This window comes from Natrix helvetica (genome assembly GCF_964273705.1).
Source record: "Natrix helvetica genome assembly, chromosome: 3".
Lineage (NCBI taxonomy): Eukaryota > Metazoa > Chordata > Lepidosauria > Squamata > Natricidae > Natrix > Natrix helvetica.
Window position 1 is genome coordinate 25,625,506 of NC_138549.1, and position 25,473 is coordinate 25,650,978.

General features: G+C 36.7%; 1 protein-coding gene across 2 annotated transcripts in view; it reads right to left on the minus strand.

The window, feature by feature from the left end:
• Nucleotides 1–25,473, minus strand: part of PCCA (propionyl-CoA carboxylase subunit alpha) — a 239,420-nt gene that overhangs the window by 165,822 nt on the left and 48,125 nt on the right. For both annotated transcript variants that reach the window (XM_081946260.1, XM_081946261.1), the window contains exons 6-7: nt 24,315–24,368; nt 2,673–2,804 (exon numbers count right to left, since the gene is read on the minus strand). In XM_081946260.1, the coding sequence (XP_081802386.1) occupies nt 2,673–2,804; nt 24,315–24,368 (186 nt within the window). The remainder of the gene's footprint in view (nt 1–2,672; nt 2,805–24,314; nt 24,369–25,473) is intronic.

The window sequence follows — 25,473 nt, forward strand, 5'->3', positions numbered from 1 at the left end:
ATAAGTAGGATGGTATTATTCCCAATGATGCCCTAATCTAAAGACCAAGATCAAAAAAACATTGCAAAGTTTATTTCACAATTGAAATTGGCCCGTTTGCAATTCCATATAAAACAGCTGGCAAATTTTATGCAAATAGGTGTCCTGTAGCTATGGATTTGGGCCATTTTAATATCTAGCAATGGCTGTCATGGGAACTGGTTCGGACTGAAGGCCAAAGGTAGTGAAAACAATAAATAACTATTATATTGTTCAAAGCTATCTACACTCTCTCTCCATAAAACAAAAATTAAATCCATATTTTACTTATTTATTTAAATTTATATTGCTGCCTACTCACTCATGGTGACTCATGGAGGCTAACAGGAGATAAAAACACAAAATAAAAGAAATAAACATAATAAAAAATAAACATAATAAAAAACACCCACCCACCCCAAAAGCAACACATCCTCATACCAGCCATTTAATGGGCTCCATCCCACTCTGTTCATATTACATTTAAGTATCACATCATATTTTGTATAAAATACTTATCCAAAAGCCACTACATTCTTATTTTAAGTGCTTAAGGCTAATAACATCGAAGAGGGGGTGTCTGCAGGATATGATCCAAACAGTCAAAAGAAAAGCTGTATTGGTGTTAACTGTAGAGCACCCTACCAGATTAAAAAAAAAAAAAACCCAGATGGAGTTTCAATGATATCATCACAGTAGTTGTTTGGACTTTCATTTAACTGTACCTTGTTGACAACCTTGTGTTTGACCCACACTTTTTTCTACAGTAGATATCAGCAAGGTACAAACATTTCCAGCATAGGCCTCCATGCTAGCTATGGGTCAGAACTAGGCATGTAAGATGCAGAATTTGTATCATGATGCAATACATGCTTGGTCACTTGCCCCCCTCAACCCACGATTTTTGCAAAGGTTTCTTTGTATGGTCAAAACAGGACAAATTAAAGTGAAAGTCACTGACTGGCTCCAAAACAGAAAATATCCCACCTGCATTTCTCAAGCTAGAACCCCACCATCAAACTCATTTTGACCCAGAATGCTATGCTATGCTATTGCACTACACCAGGAGTGTCAAACTCAAGGCTGATTAAATCTGGAGCCTGGAAATATCAAAGGACCAGCCTGCAGTGCCTCTGCTGGCCAAAATGGGCCGCAAGTGGTCTCCCGCAGCCCGTTTTCAGCCTCCACGGCCTCGTGCAGCACCCTGCTGGGTCAAAAACAACCACGCCTACCCCAGCCATGCCCCACCACCACCCCAGGCCCTCTGAGGTCAAACAACCCTGATGTGGCCCTCAATTAAATAAGAATTCAACATCCCTGCACTACACAATATGAACATAGGTAGTCTTTGATTTACAACCGTTCATTTACTGACTATTTGGTTATAATAGCACTAAAAAGAGTGTGAAATATGGTCCAACAGCACTTTTTTCAGTGCTGTTGCAACCAAATGGTCACTAAATGAATGGTTTCCTTAAGAAACTTGGAACAATGTTACAATGAGCAAGATACAGGCAGTCCTTAGTTAACAAAGGTAATTAGCTGTAGGAATCCCATCGCTAAGTAATATGGTTGTAAAGCTTAATGTTACATGACCACACTGACTTACGATGGCAATTCTAGTTGAGATGATTAGGTGGTTAACCAGAAGTTAGGTGTGATGTCACGTGATTGTCACCTGTGACTTTCTGCCAGTTTCCTCATTGACTTTGTGGTCAAAAGCTGGCAATGAAGGTGGCAAATGGACTGTCTGCATGTTTCCTCATTCAGCGCTGCTGTAACTCTGAACTGTTGCTAAGTGAATGGTCAGTAACCAAGGACCACCTGTATTATGTTTAACATTTAAAGCACAGCAGAAATTTTTCATTCACAGGTCCCACAATTTTCATGCCTTTCTCTACTATATCATATTTCAAGCGATCACGTAATAGGGGCCATGGCAAAACTACAGAGCTAAGAAAATTGATTCTTGACCATTTTTACCGCGGTTTGCAATGATTCGTGTTCTTTGATTTGATTTTTAAAACATTTATATGGCCTAAATCAAAGCCCAGGCGGCTGACAATTCTAATTTGATTTCCAAAAGATACTTCATGACACGTAAAAGAAAAAGCAGCAGGTTAATGATACTCTGAAGCAACTTCTTAAAATTGAATTGAAGTACTACACGGTATCATTTTTATGGGGAGGGAAGTGGTTTAACTCACACGTGCAGCAGGGTTGTTCCCAAATTTTCCTATCTTCTATCTACCTATGGCAGTCATTTCATTATATGGGGAAACAAATCACTAGCTCTTCAAAACACTGTTTTTGTGAAGAAAAGCTTCTCTCTTATTGATTTATTATTTAATTATTTATTTATACTTGTATTTATCCCACATAGTTATGCAATCATAAGACTAGGGAGCTCACATACATAGTATTATGTGAGACAGATCACAGTGATAGTTTTGAGTTTACTATTCTTTTACGCAAAATAAAGAGTTTTATTCATCTCAACAACTTATTATATGCAATATTTCTATCATAAATCTCACTGCCCCACTGAAAATTGTAATTATGTACCTTATGTTTAACCCTAATCTTAATCCAGGAAGGGCTTTTTAAATTAAAAATGAGGTTATATAACTAGTTAATTTTTTAAAAAATCTTACCTTTATCACCCCATCATAACCCGGTATAGTATTGACCTTTGCTTTCTTAGCTAACAGTTTGCTTTCTATCTTGTCTCCCATTGCGTGAATGGCATGCATATCTGGTCCGATGAAAACAACACCTTCTGATGCCTGAAGAAATAAAGAAGGACGAGAAGGAAGAGTATTACAATAGACCTCTTTGAACATAGTTCACATATGTACTACAAGCACCGTAACTTTAACTTGAAATAGTACATTAAGAGTATATATGAGGAAGAGAAAACAAAGATCTCATAATTACTGTTTGTACAAATTAAAAGGAAAACTAGCTGAAAGTTATAAAATATTTTGCCTGACTTATCTGTAGCATCTCATGAGTGAGAAAAAGGCAACTAGGTCATAACTCTGAGATGCCACAAGAACATACTAAGATATGTTGTGTAATATAGCTCAGGATTTCATTCTGCCTTCTTTAAGATTCACGTAAAGACAACTTTTTTTTTTCTTTTATAAGGGCTGAAAATATGCAAAATGGACTTTTAATTTTTTTCCCAGAAGAAGAGATTTCTAAATACCAACCTTCAAGCTAATCAAGAATATCTTCCATTTTAGTCTGATGTTCTAAAGCAGGGGTGTCCAAACTTGGGAACTTTAAGACTTGGCTGGCTGGGGAATTCTGGGAGTTGAAGTCCACAAGTTTTAAAGTTCCCAAGTTTGGACACCCCTGTCCTAAAGAGATACAGATACAGACAGACAGACAGACCAATCTCAAACATGGATGAAGCTGGATTCATGTCATTATTTGAAAAAAGTATTTTTTTTTATTTCTGTACCTTCAACAGTGTTCATTCCTGAAAGCTGCCATGTGGTTTGCTATTACTTTCCCTCTTAGAGCTGAGATTTTGGCTGGTCCAAAGTACCCAGTTGATTTCTGCATCTAATGTGGGACTATAACACAAAGCCTCCCAGTTTCTAGCCTGATGCCTTAAGCACAGACTCTCTTAAATGTTTGTTTATTTGCTTGCTTGCTTGCTAAATGTTTATGCTGCCCATCTTCCCTGTAAGACAAATCTAAGCACTATTGCTTAGTTGTAATATTTAAAGGAATAAATAAATGCATAAAATAACTGTAAACAATACATGGATTCCCACATTCGCTCTCTGTCACATCAACTAAAACTAAAAGAGAATAGGGAGTTAAAATCTTGGAAAAGGAACTGCAGCTAGACAAAACCAATAATCAGCATCCAAATCTATTTTTGTTTTAATACAATGGTGTACTTTTCCAAACAGAACACCGAAATAATCAAGGAGCGTATAGAAACATGAAACCAAGCGAGAACAATAATAATCAAAATAAATAGAAAATTGCATGCATTCCAACAAATATTCCCTGTAACTATCAAGGTGGTTACTGATTTAGATAGAAGGAAAGTGAAACATGGGAGGAATTTTCTTTAGATGTTTTCCATATAGGATTTCCTCAGTTCCTGGCAATCAAATCAGTCATAGATTTTTACATGATAAAAGGAATCTGTGGAACTAATCCTAGAAACCTCTTTCTGTTTTCTTGCATAACACCTCCAGGCACAGAAGAGACAAAATGCTTCATTTGCATCCTTAAACATTAGAAACTGAGAATGAACCTTTTCAACTGCAAATGTTATTGCATCTACATTTCCAGAAAGACGGAAGGGGGGAAGGTTACAGAGTCTACTCGGGTTTATGTTAACTCATCTCTTTTTTAGTATTACTGATCAATACAAAGAGAAGGCAGAAGCAACAAAGCCTTAAGAACTCCAACTTTTTTCTCCCAAAAGAAAAAAGAAGAAAGAGATAGAGAGAACATGAAGGATGATAAGCTGAGAAAGAGGAAATTACCCAAATAAAAACAGCAAATATTAACCATGGTAATAGTTTTTCTTTTCTGATAACATTTGGCCCAGATTTGCTTGTGTAACATTAAAAAATAGCAATAAAGATTAGACCAGACTGAATTAAAAGCATTTGTGTAAATAAAATAAAAAAATCACATACCAAACCTGAAACCTAACAGCATAGAAATGCCAGAGTAGCTTCAAGACTATTCCAGAGACGGTTTTTGTTGATTGTTCTTGCAATTATAAAATTCTACCATCAAATTCGCTACACTAGATTCTGTTGAAATAGCTTGGTAGTAGTATAGCAACATCAAAGAAATTTTAGGAATTGACTCAATCACAAAATTATGAAGTCTCCTATAAATTAAGTTCAACTCTTGGTCACTTCGCATCCATGCATTTCCATTACAAAAGCAAGGTCCTATGACGCAGGAATGCAATTAGGACAGGACAAATGTGCCACTTTTACCATTAACAGAGGAAAAATAATGAAAATTGGAGGAATCAAATGCCCTATAGCACTTAGCAATAGCACTTAAGACTTATATATTGCTCCATAGTGCTTTACAGCCCATTCTAAGCAGTTTACAATGTCAGCATATTGCCCCCCAACAATCTGGGTCCTCATTTTACAGACCTCAGAAGGCTGGAAGGCTGAGTCAACCGGTCAGGATCAAACTTCAGGCTGTGGGCAGAGTTAGCTTGCAATATTACATTCTAACCACTGTATCACCAGTAGAAATAACATCAAGAATCTAGATGAAGACGATCACTACAAACATGAAGCAATGTTGACAGACTCTATTTACCAAGGAACATAGGCGGGCATGGAATTTTGCAAATACACCAGACCGCTGAACAAGGTGAATGGGCATTGGAAGAATATCTGAAGGGCAGGGAAGAAGATGCCATGAAAGCTTAACTAAATACCCAAGGGACCAAACTGGCCTGCAAGAAAGACCAAATAAAAAATAGAAAAGAGGCATGGCATACTACAGTATTACATGGCCAGTATATATTTTTTTAAAAATCTAACAGGCAAAGCAGTTAACAGCAAGACTTGGCAGTACAACCCCAAAACATTTGGAGCACTAATGAATTATCATTGGCATTGACAAAATCCTATCAGTCAATTGCAAAAAGTAGCTTTACTTAAGACAGCTTGTATCTTGTAGTGATACCTTTAACAGCATCAACAAATTTGCCTAACCCAGGCCCTTCTTTTGAATGTGCTGGTGCCTTTCTAACTTCTGGTATTTGACTTGGCAAATAGACTGTTTGTAGCAATAGCACTTAAGAATTATATACTACTTATATATCCCAACAATCTAGGGCCTCATTTTACCAACATTGGAAGGATGGGAGGCTGAGTCAACCTTGAGCCGGTGAGACTTGAACTGCCTGCCAAGCTGCTGTTTATGTGAATTGGATGACTGTAGTATTTCATCTAAATCAGAGACTCAGGCAGAATTTCTGAACAAGTAGGAACTACCAATGTCCTATCTGATGATTTGAAGAATCTTGCTCAAATGTGGCTGTAATACTACCTAGCACCATTTTAGATGGTGCATTTTGGGTTAGAAAAAAAATATATCAATCAAAACATTAAGCATATGAAAAAAATCCAAGAAGTTAAATGTATGGTCTGAAAGAATGACACACAATGGTGCATTCCTTTGCATAGTTACTTGAAAACAAGTCATTTGGATAAAGGAGTGTTTCTTGCAGAGAACTAATAGCAGAAAAGAAAATACAAAATGAAAGAAATATTCTGGATTATTTTAATGTCTTGTGCACACAAGATTTGTTTTTAATTCTGTGTCTAACATTACTAAATTATAACTTTTTAGATGAAAATGGAGATTATATCTCTCCACTCAAAAAAAATCTTGTAATGCTTGAATTTTATTGAGATTTGCTCAATAGTGCTGGGCTTGAGTTTGGATTACTGAAGTCATGATGATTCAACTTTAGATTGAATAACTTCATTTTACTTTTATTTTGTTATTTAGAACTACACAGTGCTGTTTCCAATAGTCATTTCAATGCTTGACAAACTCCAAGGTTCATTGCTCCTGTACATTTTTCAAATTATTAGCTTCTTAATGCATATGGCTTTAATTTACCTCCTACTGACATCCTTAAATGGTTTTCAAGAATTTTGAAAGTAGAACTACTATAGTTATTCTCCACACTTGGCCTTGATCGCTGACACTGAATATCTTAAGTAGTTTCTACAATTAATAGGATGGATGTTCAAACACTTCTACAGCAAAAGCTCAAGATTCCCTTAAAAATAGATTTGTGTTTGGATTCCTGTAGTGTGTTTGCTCCATTTATTTCTAATGAGTTCCCAGAAGCATCTGAGACTGCTTCTGTTTTGCAAAAAATAAAAATCAGATTTGATTATCTATTAACATTGCAGATTTTTTTAGTCTTCAATATGTATAAAATGTGAACACTGTCATTTGAAGATGATTTTTTTTTAACACTAAACCAGGTAAGCAGCACAATCTCTCTTCCCCTAATTATTCTTACTGATAATAATGTATGATGCATTACACTTTATTCAAATGCTTCATAATTAAGGCACACAGGGTGTCTAAAAGTTTGTGGACCCTTTTGAATTTTCAATATTTCTATTGACCAGCTATGTTATCTTTTCTCCCCGCAAGAGCTGAAACTAGAAAAAGAGAAGCCAATTAACAAATGAATCAAAATTGGCATGCGGCTAAAGTATGTGAACTTTTCGTTTCAATACGTGATGTGTCCCTCTTGGGCACCAATAACTGTAATGACATTTTCAATAACTGTTGAACAATCCTGCGCATTTGGCTTAGAGAAATGTTAGCTCACTCCTCCTTACTAAACTGCTTCGGTTCAGGAATGTTAGTAGGCTTCCTCACCTCAACACTCTATTTCAGGTCCTTCCACAATATTTCAATAGGCTTTTGACTTGGCCATTCCAAAATATTAACTTTCTTCTACTTTAAACATTCTTTGCTCATAAAGTCATGGTCTTCTGCTGCATGATCCACTTTCTCTGGCGTTTCAGTTTATGAAGAGTTACTCAAAACTTCCCCTTCTGGAAATCCCCTAATAGTTCCATTGTTTATTACATTGTTAGCTGATTGTTACAAAAATCACTTGTGACACTGCTGTCTTTAGTATTTTAGTATTTAGCTTTAACTTTAACTAAAGTGTAAAATGGAGTCTGTCATGTTCATTCCTTCTTACACAAATAACCTTAGTTTCTTTCTCTCATTTCTATAGAATTAAGGCTTTTGACTTGGCCATTCCAAAATATTAACTTTCTTCTACTTTAAACATTCTTTGCTCATAAAGTCATGGTCTTTTGCTACATGATCCACTTTCTCTGGAGATTCAGTTCATGAATAGCTACTCAAACATTTTCCTATAGAATTTGCTGGTACAATTTAAAATTCGTAGTTCCATTAATGACAGCAAACATTATTATTTTTTTGGTTTAGGGGGGATGTCTTCAAGTCAATATTGACTCTTGGTAAATTATCTGGACAAATCCCTGCAGTTTTCCTGACAAGATTTTGTGGAGTGGTTTGCCATTGTCTTTTTTCCAGGACTGAGCAAGTGTGACTAGCCCCAAATCACCCAGCTGGCTTAACAGCCAAAGCAGGACCAGAACTCACAGGCTCCTATTCAGGTGTCTTCACCACTATACCAAACTGGCCTGCTGAAAGTGCTTTTATTATCATTCAGTAGCAGTTGGGAAAGTGCACTGGTAGAATTCCTGTTTTCTCCTTGAAGCCTAATTAATTTGAGGGTGCAGGATTAACTTCTGCAGGTTAATACTAAAAAGGTAGCAGTTTTCCAAAGATATGAGTCTTTGATATGATCATGAACTATAATCAAGACATTTCCATTCATTATGATCTATAAAACTTATAGAGGTGAATAATTAATATTTCAAATACAAAAACACATTTAACTGAGAGTGACTAACGTAGTCAAAACTTCAGAATGATTTTGATTAAAAAGCAAAGTTTGCTTCAAAAGTACTCTGAAGCAGGCAGGTATCACTAAGACTTTTTTGAACCACTAATGTAGCAATAGCATTTAGACTTATTCACTGCTTCACGGTGCTCTACTGCCCTCTCTAAGCGGTTTACAGAACCAGCATATTGCCCCAACAATCTAGATGAATAGGAAGTGACACAATTGATAGACTTTGAGGAAATTAGTATAGGCTGTTATGCTACATTTAAGGAAAGTAATTTAAAAAGTAATAATTTTAATATTCTAGTCCTGATGTTGGAGTCAATGCATCCATCACCTGAAATCATTACCGCAAAAGCTTGATTTGATGTAACAGACTACACATGCAATAAATCAAATTTACAGTGGTATACATTGTTTGCCTGATGACATTATTAAACATCAATTGTGCAAATGACATAATTTGTGTGGTATGTGTAGAATTGCCATTCAAATTGCTTAAATTGAAGTAAATGAAGTCATTGGCAGTATTTGCACAACATCATCATACATGACATAAATTGTCACAATGACATATTTTTGCATTCAATAAATATTTCAATCCATTAAAAGGTTTTACAGTACTTCTACATGATAATTTTAGATATTAAATAAAACCCCCAAAAAGTTCAATATGTGTAATTTTGACATTTGAAATTAAACTATATAGGGAATATTAATTAATACAGTATGTCAGATTATACAAAAGTTGAAGGAGAATTTAAATAAAGGAACAATTTATGGGGTATCATTGTTCAAAGTCTGAAGTCAATTCCCATTATATACAAGGAAATAGTATATTCTCATACTGAGATTTTAAATAAATTGAAATGAGATGATGAAAGATACAACATTTATTTCAAAGGCACCTTTTTCCAGCATGAGAATGACAGTGAAAAAACAATTACCTTCACCCTAATTCAACAGAAGGGATGACCAGTTGTGTGAGTATTCATAAGTGGACGTGGTCTTTCGTGCCTGACAAGGGCCTCTTGGGCCAAGAGACAACAGCACATGGAGAGTTTCATTTGTCCTATGGAGAGTATTGTTGGAAGTAGGTGAAAACATTCCCAAACCCAGGTTCTTTAGTTGTTATACCAAATTTTAGTATATCCTTCTATTTGACAAATGGTAATCTTCTCAAGTCAATACTTCTTGACGCTAGAACAATAGAATATGGGTCAATGGATTAGTGGCAGGTATGCCAACAAAATCATGCTGCCTCCAATTTGGCAGTTCAAATCTCACCAGCTCAAGGTTGACTCAGCTTTCCATCCTGCTGAGGTTGGTAAAATGAGGACTCAGATTGTTGGGGGGCAATATGCTGACTATGTAAACCACTTAGAGAGGGCTGTAAAACACTGTGAAGTGGTATAGCTAAGTGGCCTAGCTACCTGCGGGATCGCGTTCTGCCCCACACATCCCTGCGACCTATTCGCTCGCACAGAGACTACTCTGGGTGCCGTCCTCCAGAGATTGTCAGAGGGCGGCGCCCAGGAGTAGGGCCTTCTCTGTGATGGGCCCTACCCTTTGGAATGACCTCCCCCCAGACATTAGGACAACGACTGACCTCCGCTCCTTCCGCATGAAACTTAAGACCCACCTGTTCCGACTAGCCGGCCTGGCTTAATTTAGAGCTTCTCCACCTCTTGGGCATTTTTAATTTTAATTTTTAAATTTAACTATTATTGGGGTTTTCTAATTGTTTTAAATTATTGTAATTTATTTATTTATTGTTCTACCTCCTCCATATTGTATCGTTGTAACCGCTGCTGGTGTACGTCGCCCCGAGTCCCTTGGGGGAGAGGGGGCGACTAAGAAGTCAAAATAATAAATAAATAAAATAAATAAATAATAAATAAATAAATATATAAGTCTAAATGCTATTGCTATTTTTTTCATAATATGGGCTTGTTTCAAAAAGATTCCTCTGTGTTTGAAATTTGAATAAACATTTCTTAAATAACTTTGTTTAAACTTGAATCTTTTTCTTCTATAGCTACCGTGTTTCCCCCAAAATAAGACAGGGTCTTATTTTCTTTTGACACCCCCCCCCCCGAAATAAGCACTTGGCCTTATTTTCAGGGAGGTCTTATTATTTTTGAGGTGCAGGAGGCAGCGAACGTGGTCATCTTAGGGCTGCTGCTGTATTGCAATACTTTCGGGGAGGGCTTATTTTAGCGCATGTGCTCAAAAGCCTGACTGGGCTTATTATTCAGGGAGGTCTTATTTTCACGGAAACAGGGTAGGTATGCAACAAACACTCTTGACTATATAACCTTCTCTTTAAATGTGAATATTGCTTTTTGCTCAAACTGTGATTACTATCCTGTGGACAAAAATGTGTTAAAACCTTCAGTCTCATTAGTGACAGATAGAAATGGTCATAAAATAGTTAAAAGCATGAGCAAACTGTGACTATGACTGATTACTGCAATTTCAGTCAAAAATCCTAACAAACCATCAGGATTTGTTTTTATTGTTTTAGCTCTAGAGCTTTTTAGTTTTGTTTTGGTGTTAGTATCAAGCAGCAAAATGTTAACCAGCATGGATGAAACACTGGTATGTTTAGGATTGTGTCGGATTTTAATAAACATATTTAATATTTTTCTATGTAGACAGTGCATCAGTTCCAATATAGATCCACATGTCTAAACAGAGTATTGAAAGCACTGGCTGACTTTTGTAGGATTACTGTGTTCAATTTTAATAAAAAGTGATGAACTTTCCGATAGTTTTTTTTAAAATTATGTTAGTATACAGTATTAAAAGACAACATAAAGCAGGTAAAATACTGTATTTTATTATTCTTTCTGAAAATGCAAAATGAGGACAAGGCACTGACACAATTCCCAAAGGGACGCAAGTCAACCCACATATCAATTTTGTAAAATCTGAAAAGGCTGACAATTCTAAGAAAGTTATTTCAAATAATATAATGCATTACTTGTGTTTTATAATAGTATACTTAAAAAAGAAAAATATTTCAGGCTTTTCAGTGCATTCCTAATGCAGCACTTCACACAGAACAATATTGTTATGTTTTATTTATTATTTCAATACTGATACATGTTGTCAATATAATATAGTTAATTTGATATTTTCAGACAACAGGCAATGGTATTTCTTTAGGTATCTCCTGTATCAGGAAAACAGGTCTAGCTTATGCAAACATTTGAAAAAGAAAGAAAGACAAAGCCATATTGAAAAAAAGAATACTTTTTCCAGATCATTAATTGTGTGCTAACTCAGGACTTTATTTTTATTCACTACTTCAATTTCAAAGTTGCTTAACTCCAAAATGACTCTTAGTGGCGTATTTAAAAAAATTAAAAGCAACATATGTATATCTAAGAAAAAAAAACAAAGAAACTTCTGTGTTGTTCAGATCAATTAAAAAAATAATAAAGCTGTGCCAATGATTGTCACAAACAGTAATGCCTAGATAGGCATGCTCAGATCACCAGTATCATACCCTGTCAACACAATATTCCTCCAGTTCATGCCATTTGTCTTATGCATGATGTATATGCCGTCAAATTAAACATGCTACCACAAGCTAGCACCATCAGGCCAAATAGGAGAATCAAGTCCCAGAACAAGAATTCTGCAGGATCTCTCTGCTTTATAATTTGATCCCAGGGAGCTGCAAAGCTTATTAAATCTTTTGTTTCTTCAATCCTCATAACAGACTTTACTTACAAAGTGGTGGGGGGAGAGGAGGGAGCAGAGAGAAGCAGCCTAGTAGACATTGCGCTGTTGTCTTGCTTTCTCTCCAACAAGTTGGAGTTCCACGTTCGGAGAAGGATTAGCGGGAGAGAAAAGTTAAGGAGGATGGTTATAAAAGCAATAACAAAAGGAGATTTAAAATAGGATATCCCACCTGCCATAATTTTATAGGCTTTATCTTTTTATTCTCATAATGCTCCATGCAACACTAATCAGTTATCTATTGGAAACTTCAGAACCTAGTGAAAAGCCTGGCAGGGTATTTGGCTTTCAATTCTTCTACTCTGTTTATTCTCAATACAAGTATGTTCAACAGCCTTAGAAAAAGCCCTTGAACAAGAACAGTCACTTAGCAATGAAATGTAAATTACTGACATGGACTGCAGCTTGGACTTGCCACTGCTAATGAGTGCAGTAAAAAGGGAAACTGCATACTAGATTACTATAACCTTTTCACTTAACCCTATGTGTGCTGAAAGATACAATTCTGCCCATATCAAGAAACTCCACACCACAGCTTTTTTATTTATTCCAGTAATTCATATTATGACTGCTCCTCAGACTCTCGGTGGATTACAATATTGCAACATTGAAACACAACATAACAAACGAACAAAAAATTAAAGCATGTTCGTTGCTGTCCCCCAATTAAAAGTTTTCCTCTCTGTAGAGAAAAGGACTGTTTTCATTACTTCTGAAGGGTAAAAGGAGAGCAAAGTTGATTGCAGGCACCAAGCTGTTGTGGAGCAAGGGGAGTACCACAACTCTCTTGATCTCTTAAGGAGTGAGTATTGGCTGCCTTCTATTCTGGCTATAGAGCAGGGGTGTCAAACCCGTGGCCCGCAGGCCAGATGCATCACACGCTGGCATCACGCGCTGGCCATGCCCATCCCAATTTAGCAAAGGGGAAAAAGTTGTGATACGTCACATGACGATTATGTGTCGTCGCGAGTTTGATACCCTTGCTATAGAATGTAGAATGGATATGTAGTCCAGAAACAAGGATACAAGCCATAAGAGGCTTGATAAGAAATCATCATTAGCTTGAAGCCTACCAAGAACCACTGCAGCCTCTGTCAAATAGGCATTATTCTGCTGAACATATATGCACATCAGCGATGGTATTCTATTTTCTTCACTACCGGTTCGGTAGTGAGAGCGCGCGTGTCTAGGAATGCACAGAAGATTCATGAGGATGTCAGGGTAGGTGGGTGGGCGGAGCCTCACACCGCCGCCACTACCAGTTCACCCGAACCAGTGCAAACCAGCAGCACATGGAATATGTACCACCTATGATACATATTCTACTTAATGTACACCCTTGAATTCTGTGCCAGCTACAGGTTTTGGCTATCTAGGGCAGCTTGACATAAAGTAAAAAACAACAGTTTGAGAGATGACAAGAGCATAGATCACTGTTGTTCAGCATTATTTGATCCAATACAGCTATCAGACAGATCAGAGTGGGCCAAACACTCTTCTGGCCACATCCTTCATCTGTTCTTTAGTAGAACTTCCAGGTTGTGCATGTGTTTCTTCAGGAGAAGTACAATCCTACCCAGAGCAATTTATGAAATGTGCATAGACACAAAAGTAAGTTTGCCTTGCTGGGATTAAGTCTGTATGTTCTGTCATATTCCATCAGCCATTGTCTCTAGCTAGTAGGTAAAGATTTCTGCCATATCTCTTGCAGAACAGTCTGGCCAAAGCTATGGAGGAGGAAAGCAAGGATGGCTACATAAACATCATAAACATCAGCTTAGTTCTAAAAAGAGAGGAGGAATCAAAAAGGAAATCAAACATTGATTCTCTTTACTGTAAGGAGGGTGGGGAGGAGGAATAAATTATTTGATGATTAGACGATTCTGAAGAATCTTTCAAGATTCTGTTGTTGTCCTTACAAAAATAAAAGTAGAGTTCTAGTAATCTTTTTGCATTTTGTTTCCCACCCTTTCTACCTGATAGGGATGACACCTCCTGATTGGTGGGATGAGACAGAATAAAACTGGTACTATCAGCAAATTGATATTTAATGCAAACCAACAAATTACTTTCCCAAACGCCTTCAAGTAAATGTGAAATAAAATGGAGTCTCTAGAGCCCTCATCACAGAACTGACCAAGAGCTCAATCCATTTAATTGTTGTTACAGGAAGGAAAAAAATCAACAGCATTATGTAGGCTGCCTAAAGTTGCACAAAATAAAAGTGGGATATAAATGTAGTACCAGTCAATCAATAAGTGAATCCTTTCTTGTCCCAAAACCACCAACTGGAATGGCACACTTCTGAAGGACTAGAACAACTATAAAGCAATGTCTCTAATCCCAAATTCTCTAACAACCTATCTCTGCTCACAAGTAAGCTCCACTAGATTCAATCAAGCTTATTTCCAAATAAGTATGTGCAAAATTGCATTTACAGATAAAATAGCAGTTGGCTGCATTATCAAATCCTAAAGACAACCCGCTGAATCAAAGATGTCCTCTTCTTTTGTTGGCTATATAATTATCTTGTCTGAAGTTATTGTGTACTTACCTTCCTCCTCAAAGGAAACAGGACAAAGACAATTTAAAGATTTTTGAACATAGTATTTTAATCTGAGTCTTCAAATTTAAATGTACTTTATAAAAGACACCAAAAAGACATGACTTAAATGGGGGGGAACTGAAGTATTTAAGTTCTTCAAACTTTAGACCAATAGAAGTGATTTGTATATAAGCATTTTTGAAGATTAAGATGGTTACTGAAACTATTTCTAGCTTCAGCTGGAAATCATTATCCTCTGATTATGTAAATTTACTTTCTATGCAATAATTTAACTTTTAACTTTATCTTAGGCATTTAATTCTAAAATCAGTTTCCAGCATTGTATCTTTATGTATATAATTCAGATTCCAATATTGGAATATTTATCCTACACCCACCTTTTTTGAAAATAGGCAATATATTTCCTGTATTATAAAAAGAAGTTTTAAACTAGCAGATCTATAAGATATATGTAATGGTTTGGTATCAGAACAGAACTGAGTAATAGTTTTCTTATTACACTTCACAAGATAGAGGCCTGCACTAACTAAGATTTAAAGTAAAATTACGGTCTATTGCTTCTTCTAAGAGGGGTCTCCAACCAATCATGAATGGGACTAAATCCATGCTGCATAAATGGGTCAGCCCCTTCCTTCCTCCTGCTCATCACTTCTCTATATCAGAGGTCCGAATGGAAATTGCAGGAAGGTTTTAAAATTGGGCTCAGGGCCAAAAATAGAACTGATTCAATAATAAAAATATATGTACCTTGGTTAAGAAAAATAGTTCTATAATTTAAAATCATTTACATATATGCTTGTGCCAACTATGCTCCAAGTTATATTTCAGTTTGATAAGCTGTACACAAAACAGGGAACTAAGAAAGGTACATAAGGGCATACATCCATGCTTCTCCAATGAAGTAACTTGAGTGGAAGAAATAATTCTTACAAAAAAATAGATTGTAAAACCATAAATAAAAGAAGTCTGATTTTCTTCATTTGTAGAGAAATGAAAAATCCTATTGACATATAGTGCTACTTGTCACTTTATGACATACAAATGAATATCCAAGAATAAAATGAATCCTGGCTGCATTACTAAAAATTCGGCCAAGAATACTGTCACCAATCTTACAATCCAAATCCTGAAAACCACCAGATTGCTAGGAAATGAGCCAGGGGGAAATAATGATTGCAAAATTGCCAAATTTGGCAGCTACATAGAACATAATAGCTTCACAACAACATGAACAAATGCTTTTGTTTCATTGTTTTATATTTAGGGAAATTGCCAACTAATGCCAGCCCTGGGACAGTGTAGTGGGAAAACCATTTGCTTCAGAATAAAAAATACTTTCTATGAAAGTTCAAAGCATCCAACTTCACACCTCCTTTTCTTCAATAAAAAAAAGAGGGTCAGTTTTTCGTATAATAAATTGGTTATTCAAATAAAGACTACACATTGCGCTAAAATGACAAGTTACTGCTTGGAAGCCAATTTAATAGATCAGCTCATTCTACATTTAAGAATGGAGAGAAGCTTAGTAAAACTACAAGAAAACTCCTACTGGAATTAGATTTTCATTTGATGAGGGAGTAAATTTCATAAATAAATCCTTGTTTCATTAACAAGTAATATGTTCTTATTCTGGGAAACAGGGCGCTAATACTGAGCAAAGGACATAGGTCAGAAACAGAAGTGGTATTCTACCATATCGGACCGGTTCGCCTGAACCCTTAGCAGAAATCGTGGGTGGGCCTGCCCACCTGACCTGGCTCTATTTCATCCTATTTAGGGATGGCTTTTGAGCAAAGCGCATGCATGGAAGGGCAGGTGCATGCGTGGACAGGGTGCATATGAGTGAAGCGGGCGCACGCACACACATTTGCAAACCAATAGGGAAGATAAGTGAAAACCACCCCTGGTCAGAATACATAGGCAGGACCAAAGCTGGGAAACTGTTCTTTTTTCACTGTGATTATTATATGATGCCAACATATGTTATTTATCTTTAAATAGTCAATGTAAACTCCAAAAACCAATAAGGACAGCAATGAAAGAAACTTTAGTTATACCTAGTAAACTATAACTATTTGAAATACAATCCATCATCAGGGGCCGCAATCTACCAAAGGCAAAAACGGATACATTAGCATATCATTGCATCTTGACATAAAGTTCGGTATTAATGATTTTAATTGCAGGATGCAACTCATAAATATAAAAGCAACGGATGAATTAACGTGGTTCTTCCTAATTTTTCTAAATGCCCCCAATGCTACTTGCCACTCAATGCTGCTTCACATTACAAACATGGACCCACCATTTTTACATAGCACTACTTCCAAGCCTAATTATTATCATGGTGTGAGGTGCACTAGCCTTTTAACATACATAAGAAGCACAGCATGGTCATTTGGTAAAGTAATGTATGCATTTTCTCTCCCAATTCCCAAACATCACTAGGGAGAACTCTTCAAATTAAAAAACCAAACATATGCAGCAGATTATTATGTATAAGCCCCTTGGACATTCAAGTATTAGGCATTTAGAAGCCACCTCAAGTTTCTGCATAAGTGTACAGATTTCCATTATCTTTTAATATCCCCTAAAAGAAAACTGCCTCTTGGTGCAAGTATGCAGAACTGTCTCTGTTGAATATCTTATTAAGTACTAAAGCCTATGAACGAAAAGGTGTGCACATTTAAATAGGACTCTGAATGTTTTTAAAAGAATATTAGGTATTTTATGGGCTGAAAACACTCTACACCCTCCTGCCTTATGAAAACATGTGGATACCTGAAGCTCAGCGTGAGGAAAGGATGGTACACAAAAGTGCCCCTTCATGAGTACATAGCTTGCTGCAGATTACAATAATGCATTTTATGCACTATGCCTCTAAAAGCTATACAGTATGCAGTTCCTAGATTACCAACTGGGCCTTGGAGTTATAGTTACATTATATGTATGCTTTCCCGACTGAATTATTTCCAAACTGTGGCAAATCAAAATGCTGGGTTTTGATCACTGAAGCCTTTCATAATGTATAATCAGTGTATCTGAGATTTGTTTGTTTGTTTGTTTTATTTATTGTCCACCCATCTTATCATAGGGTAACTCTGGGCCGCTTATAGTCTCTCTCTCTAACTCTTTCTATCTCTCTGTCTCTGTCTCTCTCTCTCACACACACACACACACACACATGGGTTTGGATGCATCTATCTATATCTATCTATCTATCTATCTATCTATCTATCTATCTATCTATCTATCTATCTACAGTCGGGCAAAAAAGTATTTAGTCAGCCACCAATTGTGCAAGTTCTCCCACTTAAAAAGATGAGTGAGGCCTGTAATTGGCATCATAGGTAGACCTCAACTATGAGAGACAAAATGTAAAAACAAATCCCAAACAATCACATTGGCTGATTTGGAACGAATTTATTTGCAAATTATGGTGGAAAATAAGTATTTGGTCAATATCAAAAGTTCATCTCAATACTTTGTTATATATTCTTTGTTGGCAATGACAGAGGTCAAACGTTTCCTGTAAGTCTTCACAAGGTTGGCACACACTGTTGCTGGTATGTTGGCCCATTCCTCCATGCAGATCTCCTCTAGAGCAGTGATGTTTTGGGGCTGTCGCTGGGCAACACGGACTTTCAACTCCCTCCAAAGGTTTTCTATGGGGTTGAGATCTGGAGACTGGCTAGGCCACTCCAGGACCTTGAAATGCTTCTTACAAAGCCTTCGTTGCCCGGGCGGTATGTTTGGGATCGTTGTCATGTTGAAAGACCCAGCCACGTTTCAACTTCAATGCCCTTGCTGATGGAAGGAGGTTTGCACTCAAAATCTCACGATACATGGCCCCATTCATTCTGTCCTGTACACGGATCAGTCGTCCTGGTCCCTTTGCAGAGAAACAGCCCCAAAGCATGATGTTGCCACCCCCATGCTTCACAGTAGATATGGTGTTCTTTGGATGCAACTCAGCATTCTCTCCCCAAACACGACGAGTTGTGTTTCTACCAAACAGTTCTATTTTGGTTTTATCTGACCATATGACATTCTCCCAATCCTCTTTTGGATCATCCAAATGCTCTCTAGCAAACTTCAGACAGGCCTGGACATGTACTGGCTTAAGCAAGGGGACACGTCTGGCACTGCAGGATCTGAGTCCCTGGCGGCGTAGTGTGTTACTGATGGTAACCTTTGTTACGTTGGTCCCAGCTGTCTGCAGGTCATTCACTAGGTCACCCCGTGTGGTCCTGGGATTTTTGCTCACCGTTCTTGGGATCATTTTGACCCCATGGGGTGAGATCTTGCGTGGAGCCCCAGATCAAGGGAGATTATCAGTGGTCTTGTATGTCTTCCATTTTCTAATTATTGCTCCCACAGTTGATTTGTTCACACCAAGCTGCTTGCCTATTGCAGATTCAGTCTTCCCAGCCTGGTGCAGGTCTACAATTTTGTTTCTGGTGTCCTTCGACAGCTCTTTGGTCTTCACCATAGTGGAGTTTGGAGTGTGACTGTTTGAGGTTGTGGACAGGTGTCTTTTACACTGATAACAAGTTCAAACAGGTGCCATTGATACAGGTAATGAGTGCAGGACAGAGGAGCCTCTTAAAGAAGAAGGTACAGGTCTGTGAGAGCCAGAAATCTTGCTTGTTTGTAGATGACCAAATACTTATTTTCCACCATAATTTGCAAATAAATTCGTTCCAAATCAGCCAATGTGATTGTCTGGATTTCTTTTCTCATTTTGTCTCTCATAGTTGAGGTTTACCTATGATGCCAATTACAGGCCTCTCTCATCTTTTTAAGTGGGAGAACTTGCACGATTGGTAGCTGACTAAATACTTTTTTGCCCCACTGTATCTATCTATCTATCTATCTATCTATCTATCTATCATCTATCTATCTATCTATCTATCTATCTATCTATCTATCTATCTATCTATCATCTATCATCTAAAACCAGAAGTGGTATTCAGCAGATTCTGACCAGTTCTGGACAACCGGTAGGGGAAATTTTGAGTAGTTCGGAGAACCAGTAAATACTACCTCTGACTGGCTCCACCCCCCATCTATTCTCTGCCTCCCAAGTCCCAGCTGATTGGGAGGGAATGGGGATTTTGCCATAACCTTTGCCTGGACTAGGGAGAGAATGGAGATTTTACAGTATCCTTCCCTTGCCAGGCCCACCAAGCCATGCCCACAGAACCAGTAGTAAAACATTTTTGAATCCCACTGGTTAAAACATAAAGAATTAAAATGCACAATAAAAATGGAGGAAAGGGGCAGAGTGGGTGGAGGTGGGATTACTCCATCAAACACCTCCACTGTGGTGTTCCTTTATTACGGCCCTAAGCCATTTATTTTTATCAATGTGCACAATATATCTATAATGATGCCTCTACTATCTAAAGAGGTAGGTTACCAGCAGATTATGACCCAATTTGTAACACCTCCTGATCCTGAATGCTCTCCCTAGAAAATGTGCCCTAGTATCTACTTTGCTTGTCTTTTAGCCCCAAATAGAATTTGGGCGGGGGGGGAGTTGTTTAATTTCAATCCTTCTATCGGTAATTGTTTTATGGTAGTATGTGCTATTTACTCTAACTTATGTTAGTGAAACATGGACACTAACCTCACAACTGATAAAAAAGCTACAGGGGGCACAAAGAGCCGTGGAAGGTACATGCTTGGCATCATAAGACAAGACAGAAAGACCTGCACATGGATTAGAGAACAAACAAAAATATATGATGCCATCAAGAGAGTAAAAGAACTGAAATGGAAATGGGCTGGTTACATAGCAAGAAGAACTGACGGCAGGTGGACCAAGGCAGTCGTAGAATGGATCCCACTTGATAAAAAGCATCCACAAAAGAGATATAAAACAAGATGGATCGACAACATCACAAAATTGTGATTTTGTGGTGTCCAATTGACAAAAGAAAGCTCAGGACTGTAGAAGAGGCCTTCATTCTGCAGTGGCTAAATAATGGCTAAAATGATGATGATGATGATGATGATGATGATGATGATGATGATGATGATGATGAAGAATTGTTTCATGGATCCTTTATGGATGTTATACAGCTTCATAGCTTTCATCCACCTTATTGTATCTGACTAAAAAATTTTTTTATCCTAATTTGGAAATTTTAAGGACAATTATTAAAATACTTTTAAATACATATACAGTAACAATGAAATATTTTCTATTTTCTCTGCCGCTGCAAGGAAAAACACAAAAACATTTTTTAAAAACCAAGAAAAAAAAAATCAGAGTATGACAAGATCTTCCCTCCAACCAAGGTAGCCATCAGAGGACCAGACATTAATGACCTGATACACTATACTTTGCTTTTGCAAAGTATTACGAATCTAATGAATAAGTAACTTTTCTACCATCTGAATCTTCTCCCACTTCCCTTTAACTCAGATAAAGGAAGGAGACAGAAAAAGTAGGAAATTAAAACGCCATCAGAAATTAGAATAGAGGAAAATCTTTGGGTGGAAAACAACAAAACCCCTCCCTAGTCGCAGTCACATCCATTAAGATAATGAAAAAAGAGGCAGAACAAATATTAGGGAAGACAAATAAGTTTTAGGGGTACGGAAAAAAAATAGATGAAAAATAAGAGCACAGAAAAGGAAAAATAAATGCATGTAGCAACAAATAATACCATAGATTTGGATGTTAGAAGACTTGGAAAATGAAACAAATATTGTAGTACAGAAAAGAATATGGACATACACTATAAGAGGTTAAGGAGGTAAATGAAATATATCTAGAGGCAGGCCATTCAGCAGCTATACCAAACAAATCTTGAAGATATCAGTTAGTTATAGAATGATCTGTAAAATATTAACTGGATACAGTGGAACCGAGCAGCTATCTAAAATTATATGTTTCTATTTTACCAATAATATACAGTCCCTGCTCTACTAGAGCATAGGTCCCATCTTCATTCAAGCTGACGTGGATACTGCACTTCCACTGAATGAAGTAGTACAGTATTTTCCCAGTAGAAAAATAGCTCACATAAATCCTAAATTCTGTACTACAGCAATCCCCAACCTTCCTGGCTCTGTTGACCAACAATAGCGGTGGCAGGGGGGAGGGGCTGTTTCGCATGCGCAACTCAATCCTGCACCTGCGCAAATGGAGCTTTGTGCGCTTGCCCTTCGCTTGCATGGGCCAGTTAACAGGCCTCAGACCAGTTTCAGGCCACGGACCAAAGTTGAGGGCCTCTTTTGTACTAGATGCTGTTCAGGGGTGGGTTGCTGCCGGAATTACTGCCGGTTCGGTGCATGAGCAATTTGGGGGAGTTTAGTGGGCATAATGAATGACAAACCTTGCAGATCATTCAGATAATTTCTTTTACCCCTAAAAATCCTGGTGTCTGTTTTTTGGGAGCAATTCTCAATATCTCACAGAAAGCCCATTGAAACCTTCACTGTGCTGGAAGTTGTACGTTCAAATCCAAATGATCATTCAACCCAAAATAGCAATAGCACTTAGATTGCTTTACAGCCCTCTCTAGGCGGTTAACATAATCAGCATATTGTCCCCGACAGTCTCAGAAAGATGGAAGGCTGAGTCAACCTTGAGCCAGTAGGATCAAACTCCTGGCAGGGAGCAGAGTCAGCCTGCAATACAGCATTCTAACCACTGCGCCACCACGGCTCACAAAAATTCACTCACAAATGTTGTGAGTGAATTGATTTCCTAAAAATATAGGGAGGAGGAGCTATTGCATCATTCTGAATAGCTACTGTATAAAAGGCCTTTCCCATCCAGTGTACATAACACAATCCCAGTATAGTGCATTGGTAGCCTAGGTAGTGCCTGCTGTTGTGCATGCTTCTGGATACTCTGAAGTTAAGCATCACAAAAATAAACTGAAGAACTACTATACTGGCAGGGTTATATTCACAGGTGATATAACTGCCTTTTATAATGCTCTAGTTAGTTACAAAAATATACTTTGTTATAAAAACGTACACTATGTTGCCAAAAGTATTCGCTCACAACTGAGTCTGATTATGTGGATGGGTGAGCGAATACTTTTGGCAATATAGTATATTAGCAAATTGCTTGTTTTAGGGATTGCATGTACTGCAAAATTGGGAAATCGATTAAATCATGTCCTAACACAATTAAATTGTTTATTTTCTTTTTGACAATTAAATCAAGACTTAAATCTTAGCCAATATCTTCCACGCAAGAAAGAACAAATTGCTAATTAATGAAACTTATTTGATAAATATTACAATCTGTTTCTGAATTATGTAATACTTTAGTTTTATACACACACACACACACACACACACACATATTCCGGAATTAGAAGCAGTATCATTCATTTTTATTTCATTATTTTTATATTTTTACTTTGAAAATTTCCATACAACAGCACTCTAGCACATACATTGTCTGCAGATATTCCGATAATGCATATGTCAGTAGAATTTTTTCCCACTGTTTGGTGAGAGTTAGTCATTTTTTATTTCAGCTGCAGCTCTTAGCAGACTATCAAATAGCCAGTGAATACAAGAGTAGCATAGACATTATTACTACACATATTCTTTGGCTCTTAGCTATAATCTGGTGTCTTTTATTCTCCTTCTAATCAAAATGGGGGGAAAGGAGCATTTTACTTTGTAGTAAGTAAATGAATACATAAAAGTGCTTATATTAATTCTTCATAATCTGGCTATACTGTCTCAGTCCTCCTGATCAAATGCTTCAACAACGTTAATTACAACATGAAATCCAAATTCATTCGACTTATATGTAGGTACAGTATGTGGGGATAAAACTATCATCTTACTTGCTCAGATACATTGACTGATACTTTCTAGGAAATATATGAATAACATTGTAAAAAAAGTAATTTTTTTACTCATTTTCATGAATGAGTACCAATTTTTTAATCCATCTAAATGCAATAGTTCAGAGCCAACATTATAATAAAATTAAACAGAATATAATCAACATCTTATCCCAGACATCTTTGTATGATTTTTAAAGCCACAATTATTTTCACAATAAAAAGCAAGTAAAATAACCCAAAGGAAGGAATTGATCCATGAATACTATAATATTTTTTTTTTACTAATTCATACTAACTTTGTTGTTGTTAATGCTGTTGATATTGCTAAAAAACAAGATGCAAAACTTTCACCACACATAGCAAGCTTTAAATAAATATATTTTGAATTTTTAAAAAAATAAAATGAAGCTTTACACGATAGCAGCTGCTCCCCCCACCCCCAAGAGTCATAATTCATGAGGAACCTGCTTTCATTCCTCTCAACTTTCATTCCTCTCCAGTAAATGCTGGGAAGGTGGGGGAGGGAGAGAAGAGGTAATTTTAATCTCTGATTTCAACTTCAGTGTATAAATCCTACCACTAATAAGATATATAGTCTGCACCTATGTACAACATAATTTCTCTGAGGAAACAAATGGAATATTTTTTTTTTAATTACCAAACGCTTGGAGAATTCTTTATTTTCTGAAAGGAATCCATATCCTGGGTGAACCTTAAAAAAATAAAAGATAAAATTAAGTTTTCTAACGCCAGGCACGCAGAAGCTTAATTTGCACAATATACACTCAGATTTTACTTTATATTAGATGAATTTATTCTGCGGAATCATTTCTTTTGAAATTCATTGTAAAAAAAATTCTTTCTATTTGAAATGTTTGCACTAATTACATTTAAAAACCTCATCTACTATATCTAGCACTTTTTAGGCCCCATTTACATACCTGGCACCTTTACAAAAAATAAGCAAAAAGCATTTATCAATTTACTTAAAATTACATAATAAAGCAGGCCACCCAACATTACATGATCTGTGTGACATCATTCCAGGTCACACATTTCTGATGTAATACTCTGCATGTAAGTGTGTATACTTAATTTATAGAGAACACCTAACATATATATTCTAGATATGCTAAATATGGATTGCCCTAGTTGAAAACAATATCCTTCAAAGAGATAGATATTTGACAGAAATAGATATTTGACTAGTTTTCCATCTATTTTATTTCCACTTAATTGGACCATTCTCATAATTTGCTACATTTCTTTCAACATGACCTTTTCCATACCATTCAAGTCTGTAAGTATCTCTACTTTACCAAGTTTATAGTTTGTTTTTTTCTCTTAATCATTTTCTTAACTGTTGTTTCACCCAAGTTCCTAGCATCAGTATGAATGCAAAGTTTCAAAGAACACAGAATATAAAATCTGTAGACTGAGATAAAATGCTAACGTGCCCCTACACCAAAATAATGAACACATTATGCAGATCTCTATACTACAAACAACAATTGATATAATTACAAAACACAGTAATGTGAAAAACTAATCAGTTTCATAATTTGAATCATATGTAAATTCACAACTAAGAAAATATATGCAGTGAACTAAAGATGAAAGCCTGAACTATTTTTATCTCTATTAAGTCTTCTTAACTAACAATGTAAACATCTGCAGTGTCTGTTGGCTAATTAATGTTGTTTGCCATTTTTCCACCCCCTCCCCCTTTCAAATGGGCCATACTGAAACATTTATTTCAAAAGAAATGATAATGCTAATTGAGACACTCCAGGGTAATTGCTGGTGTTGGCCGACTC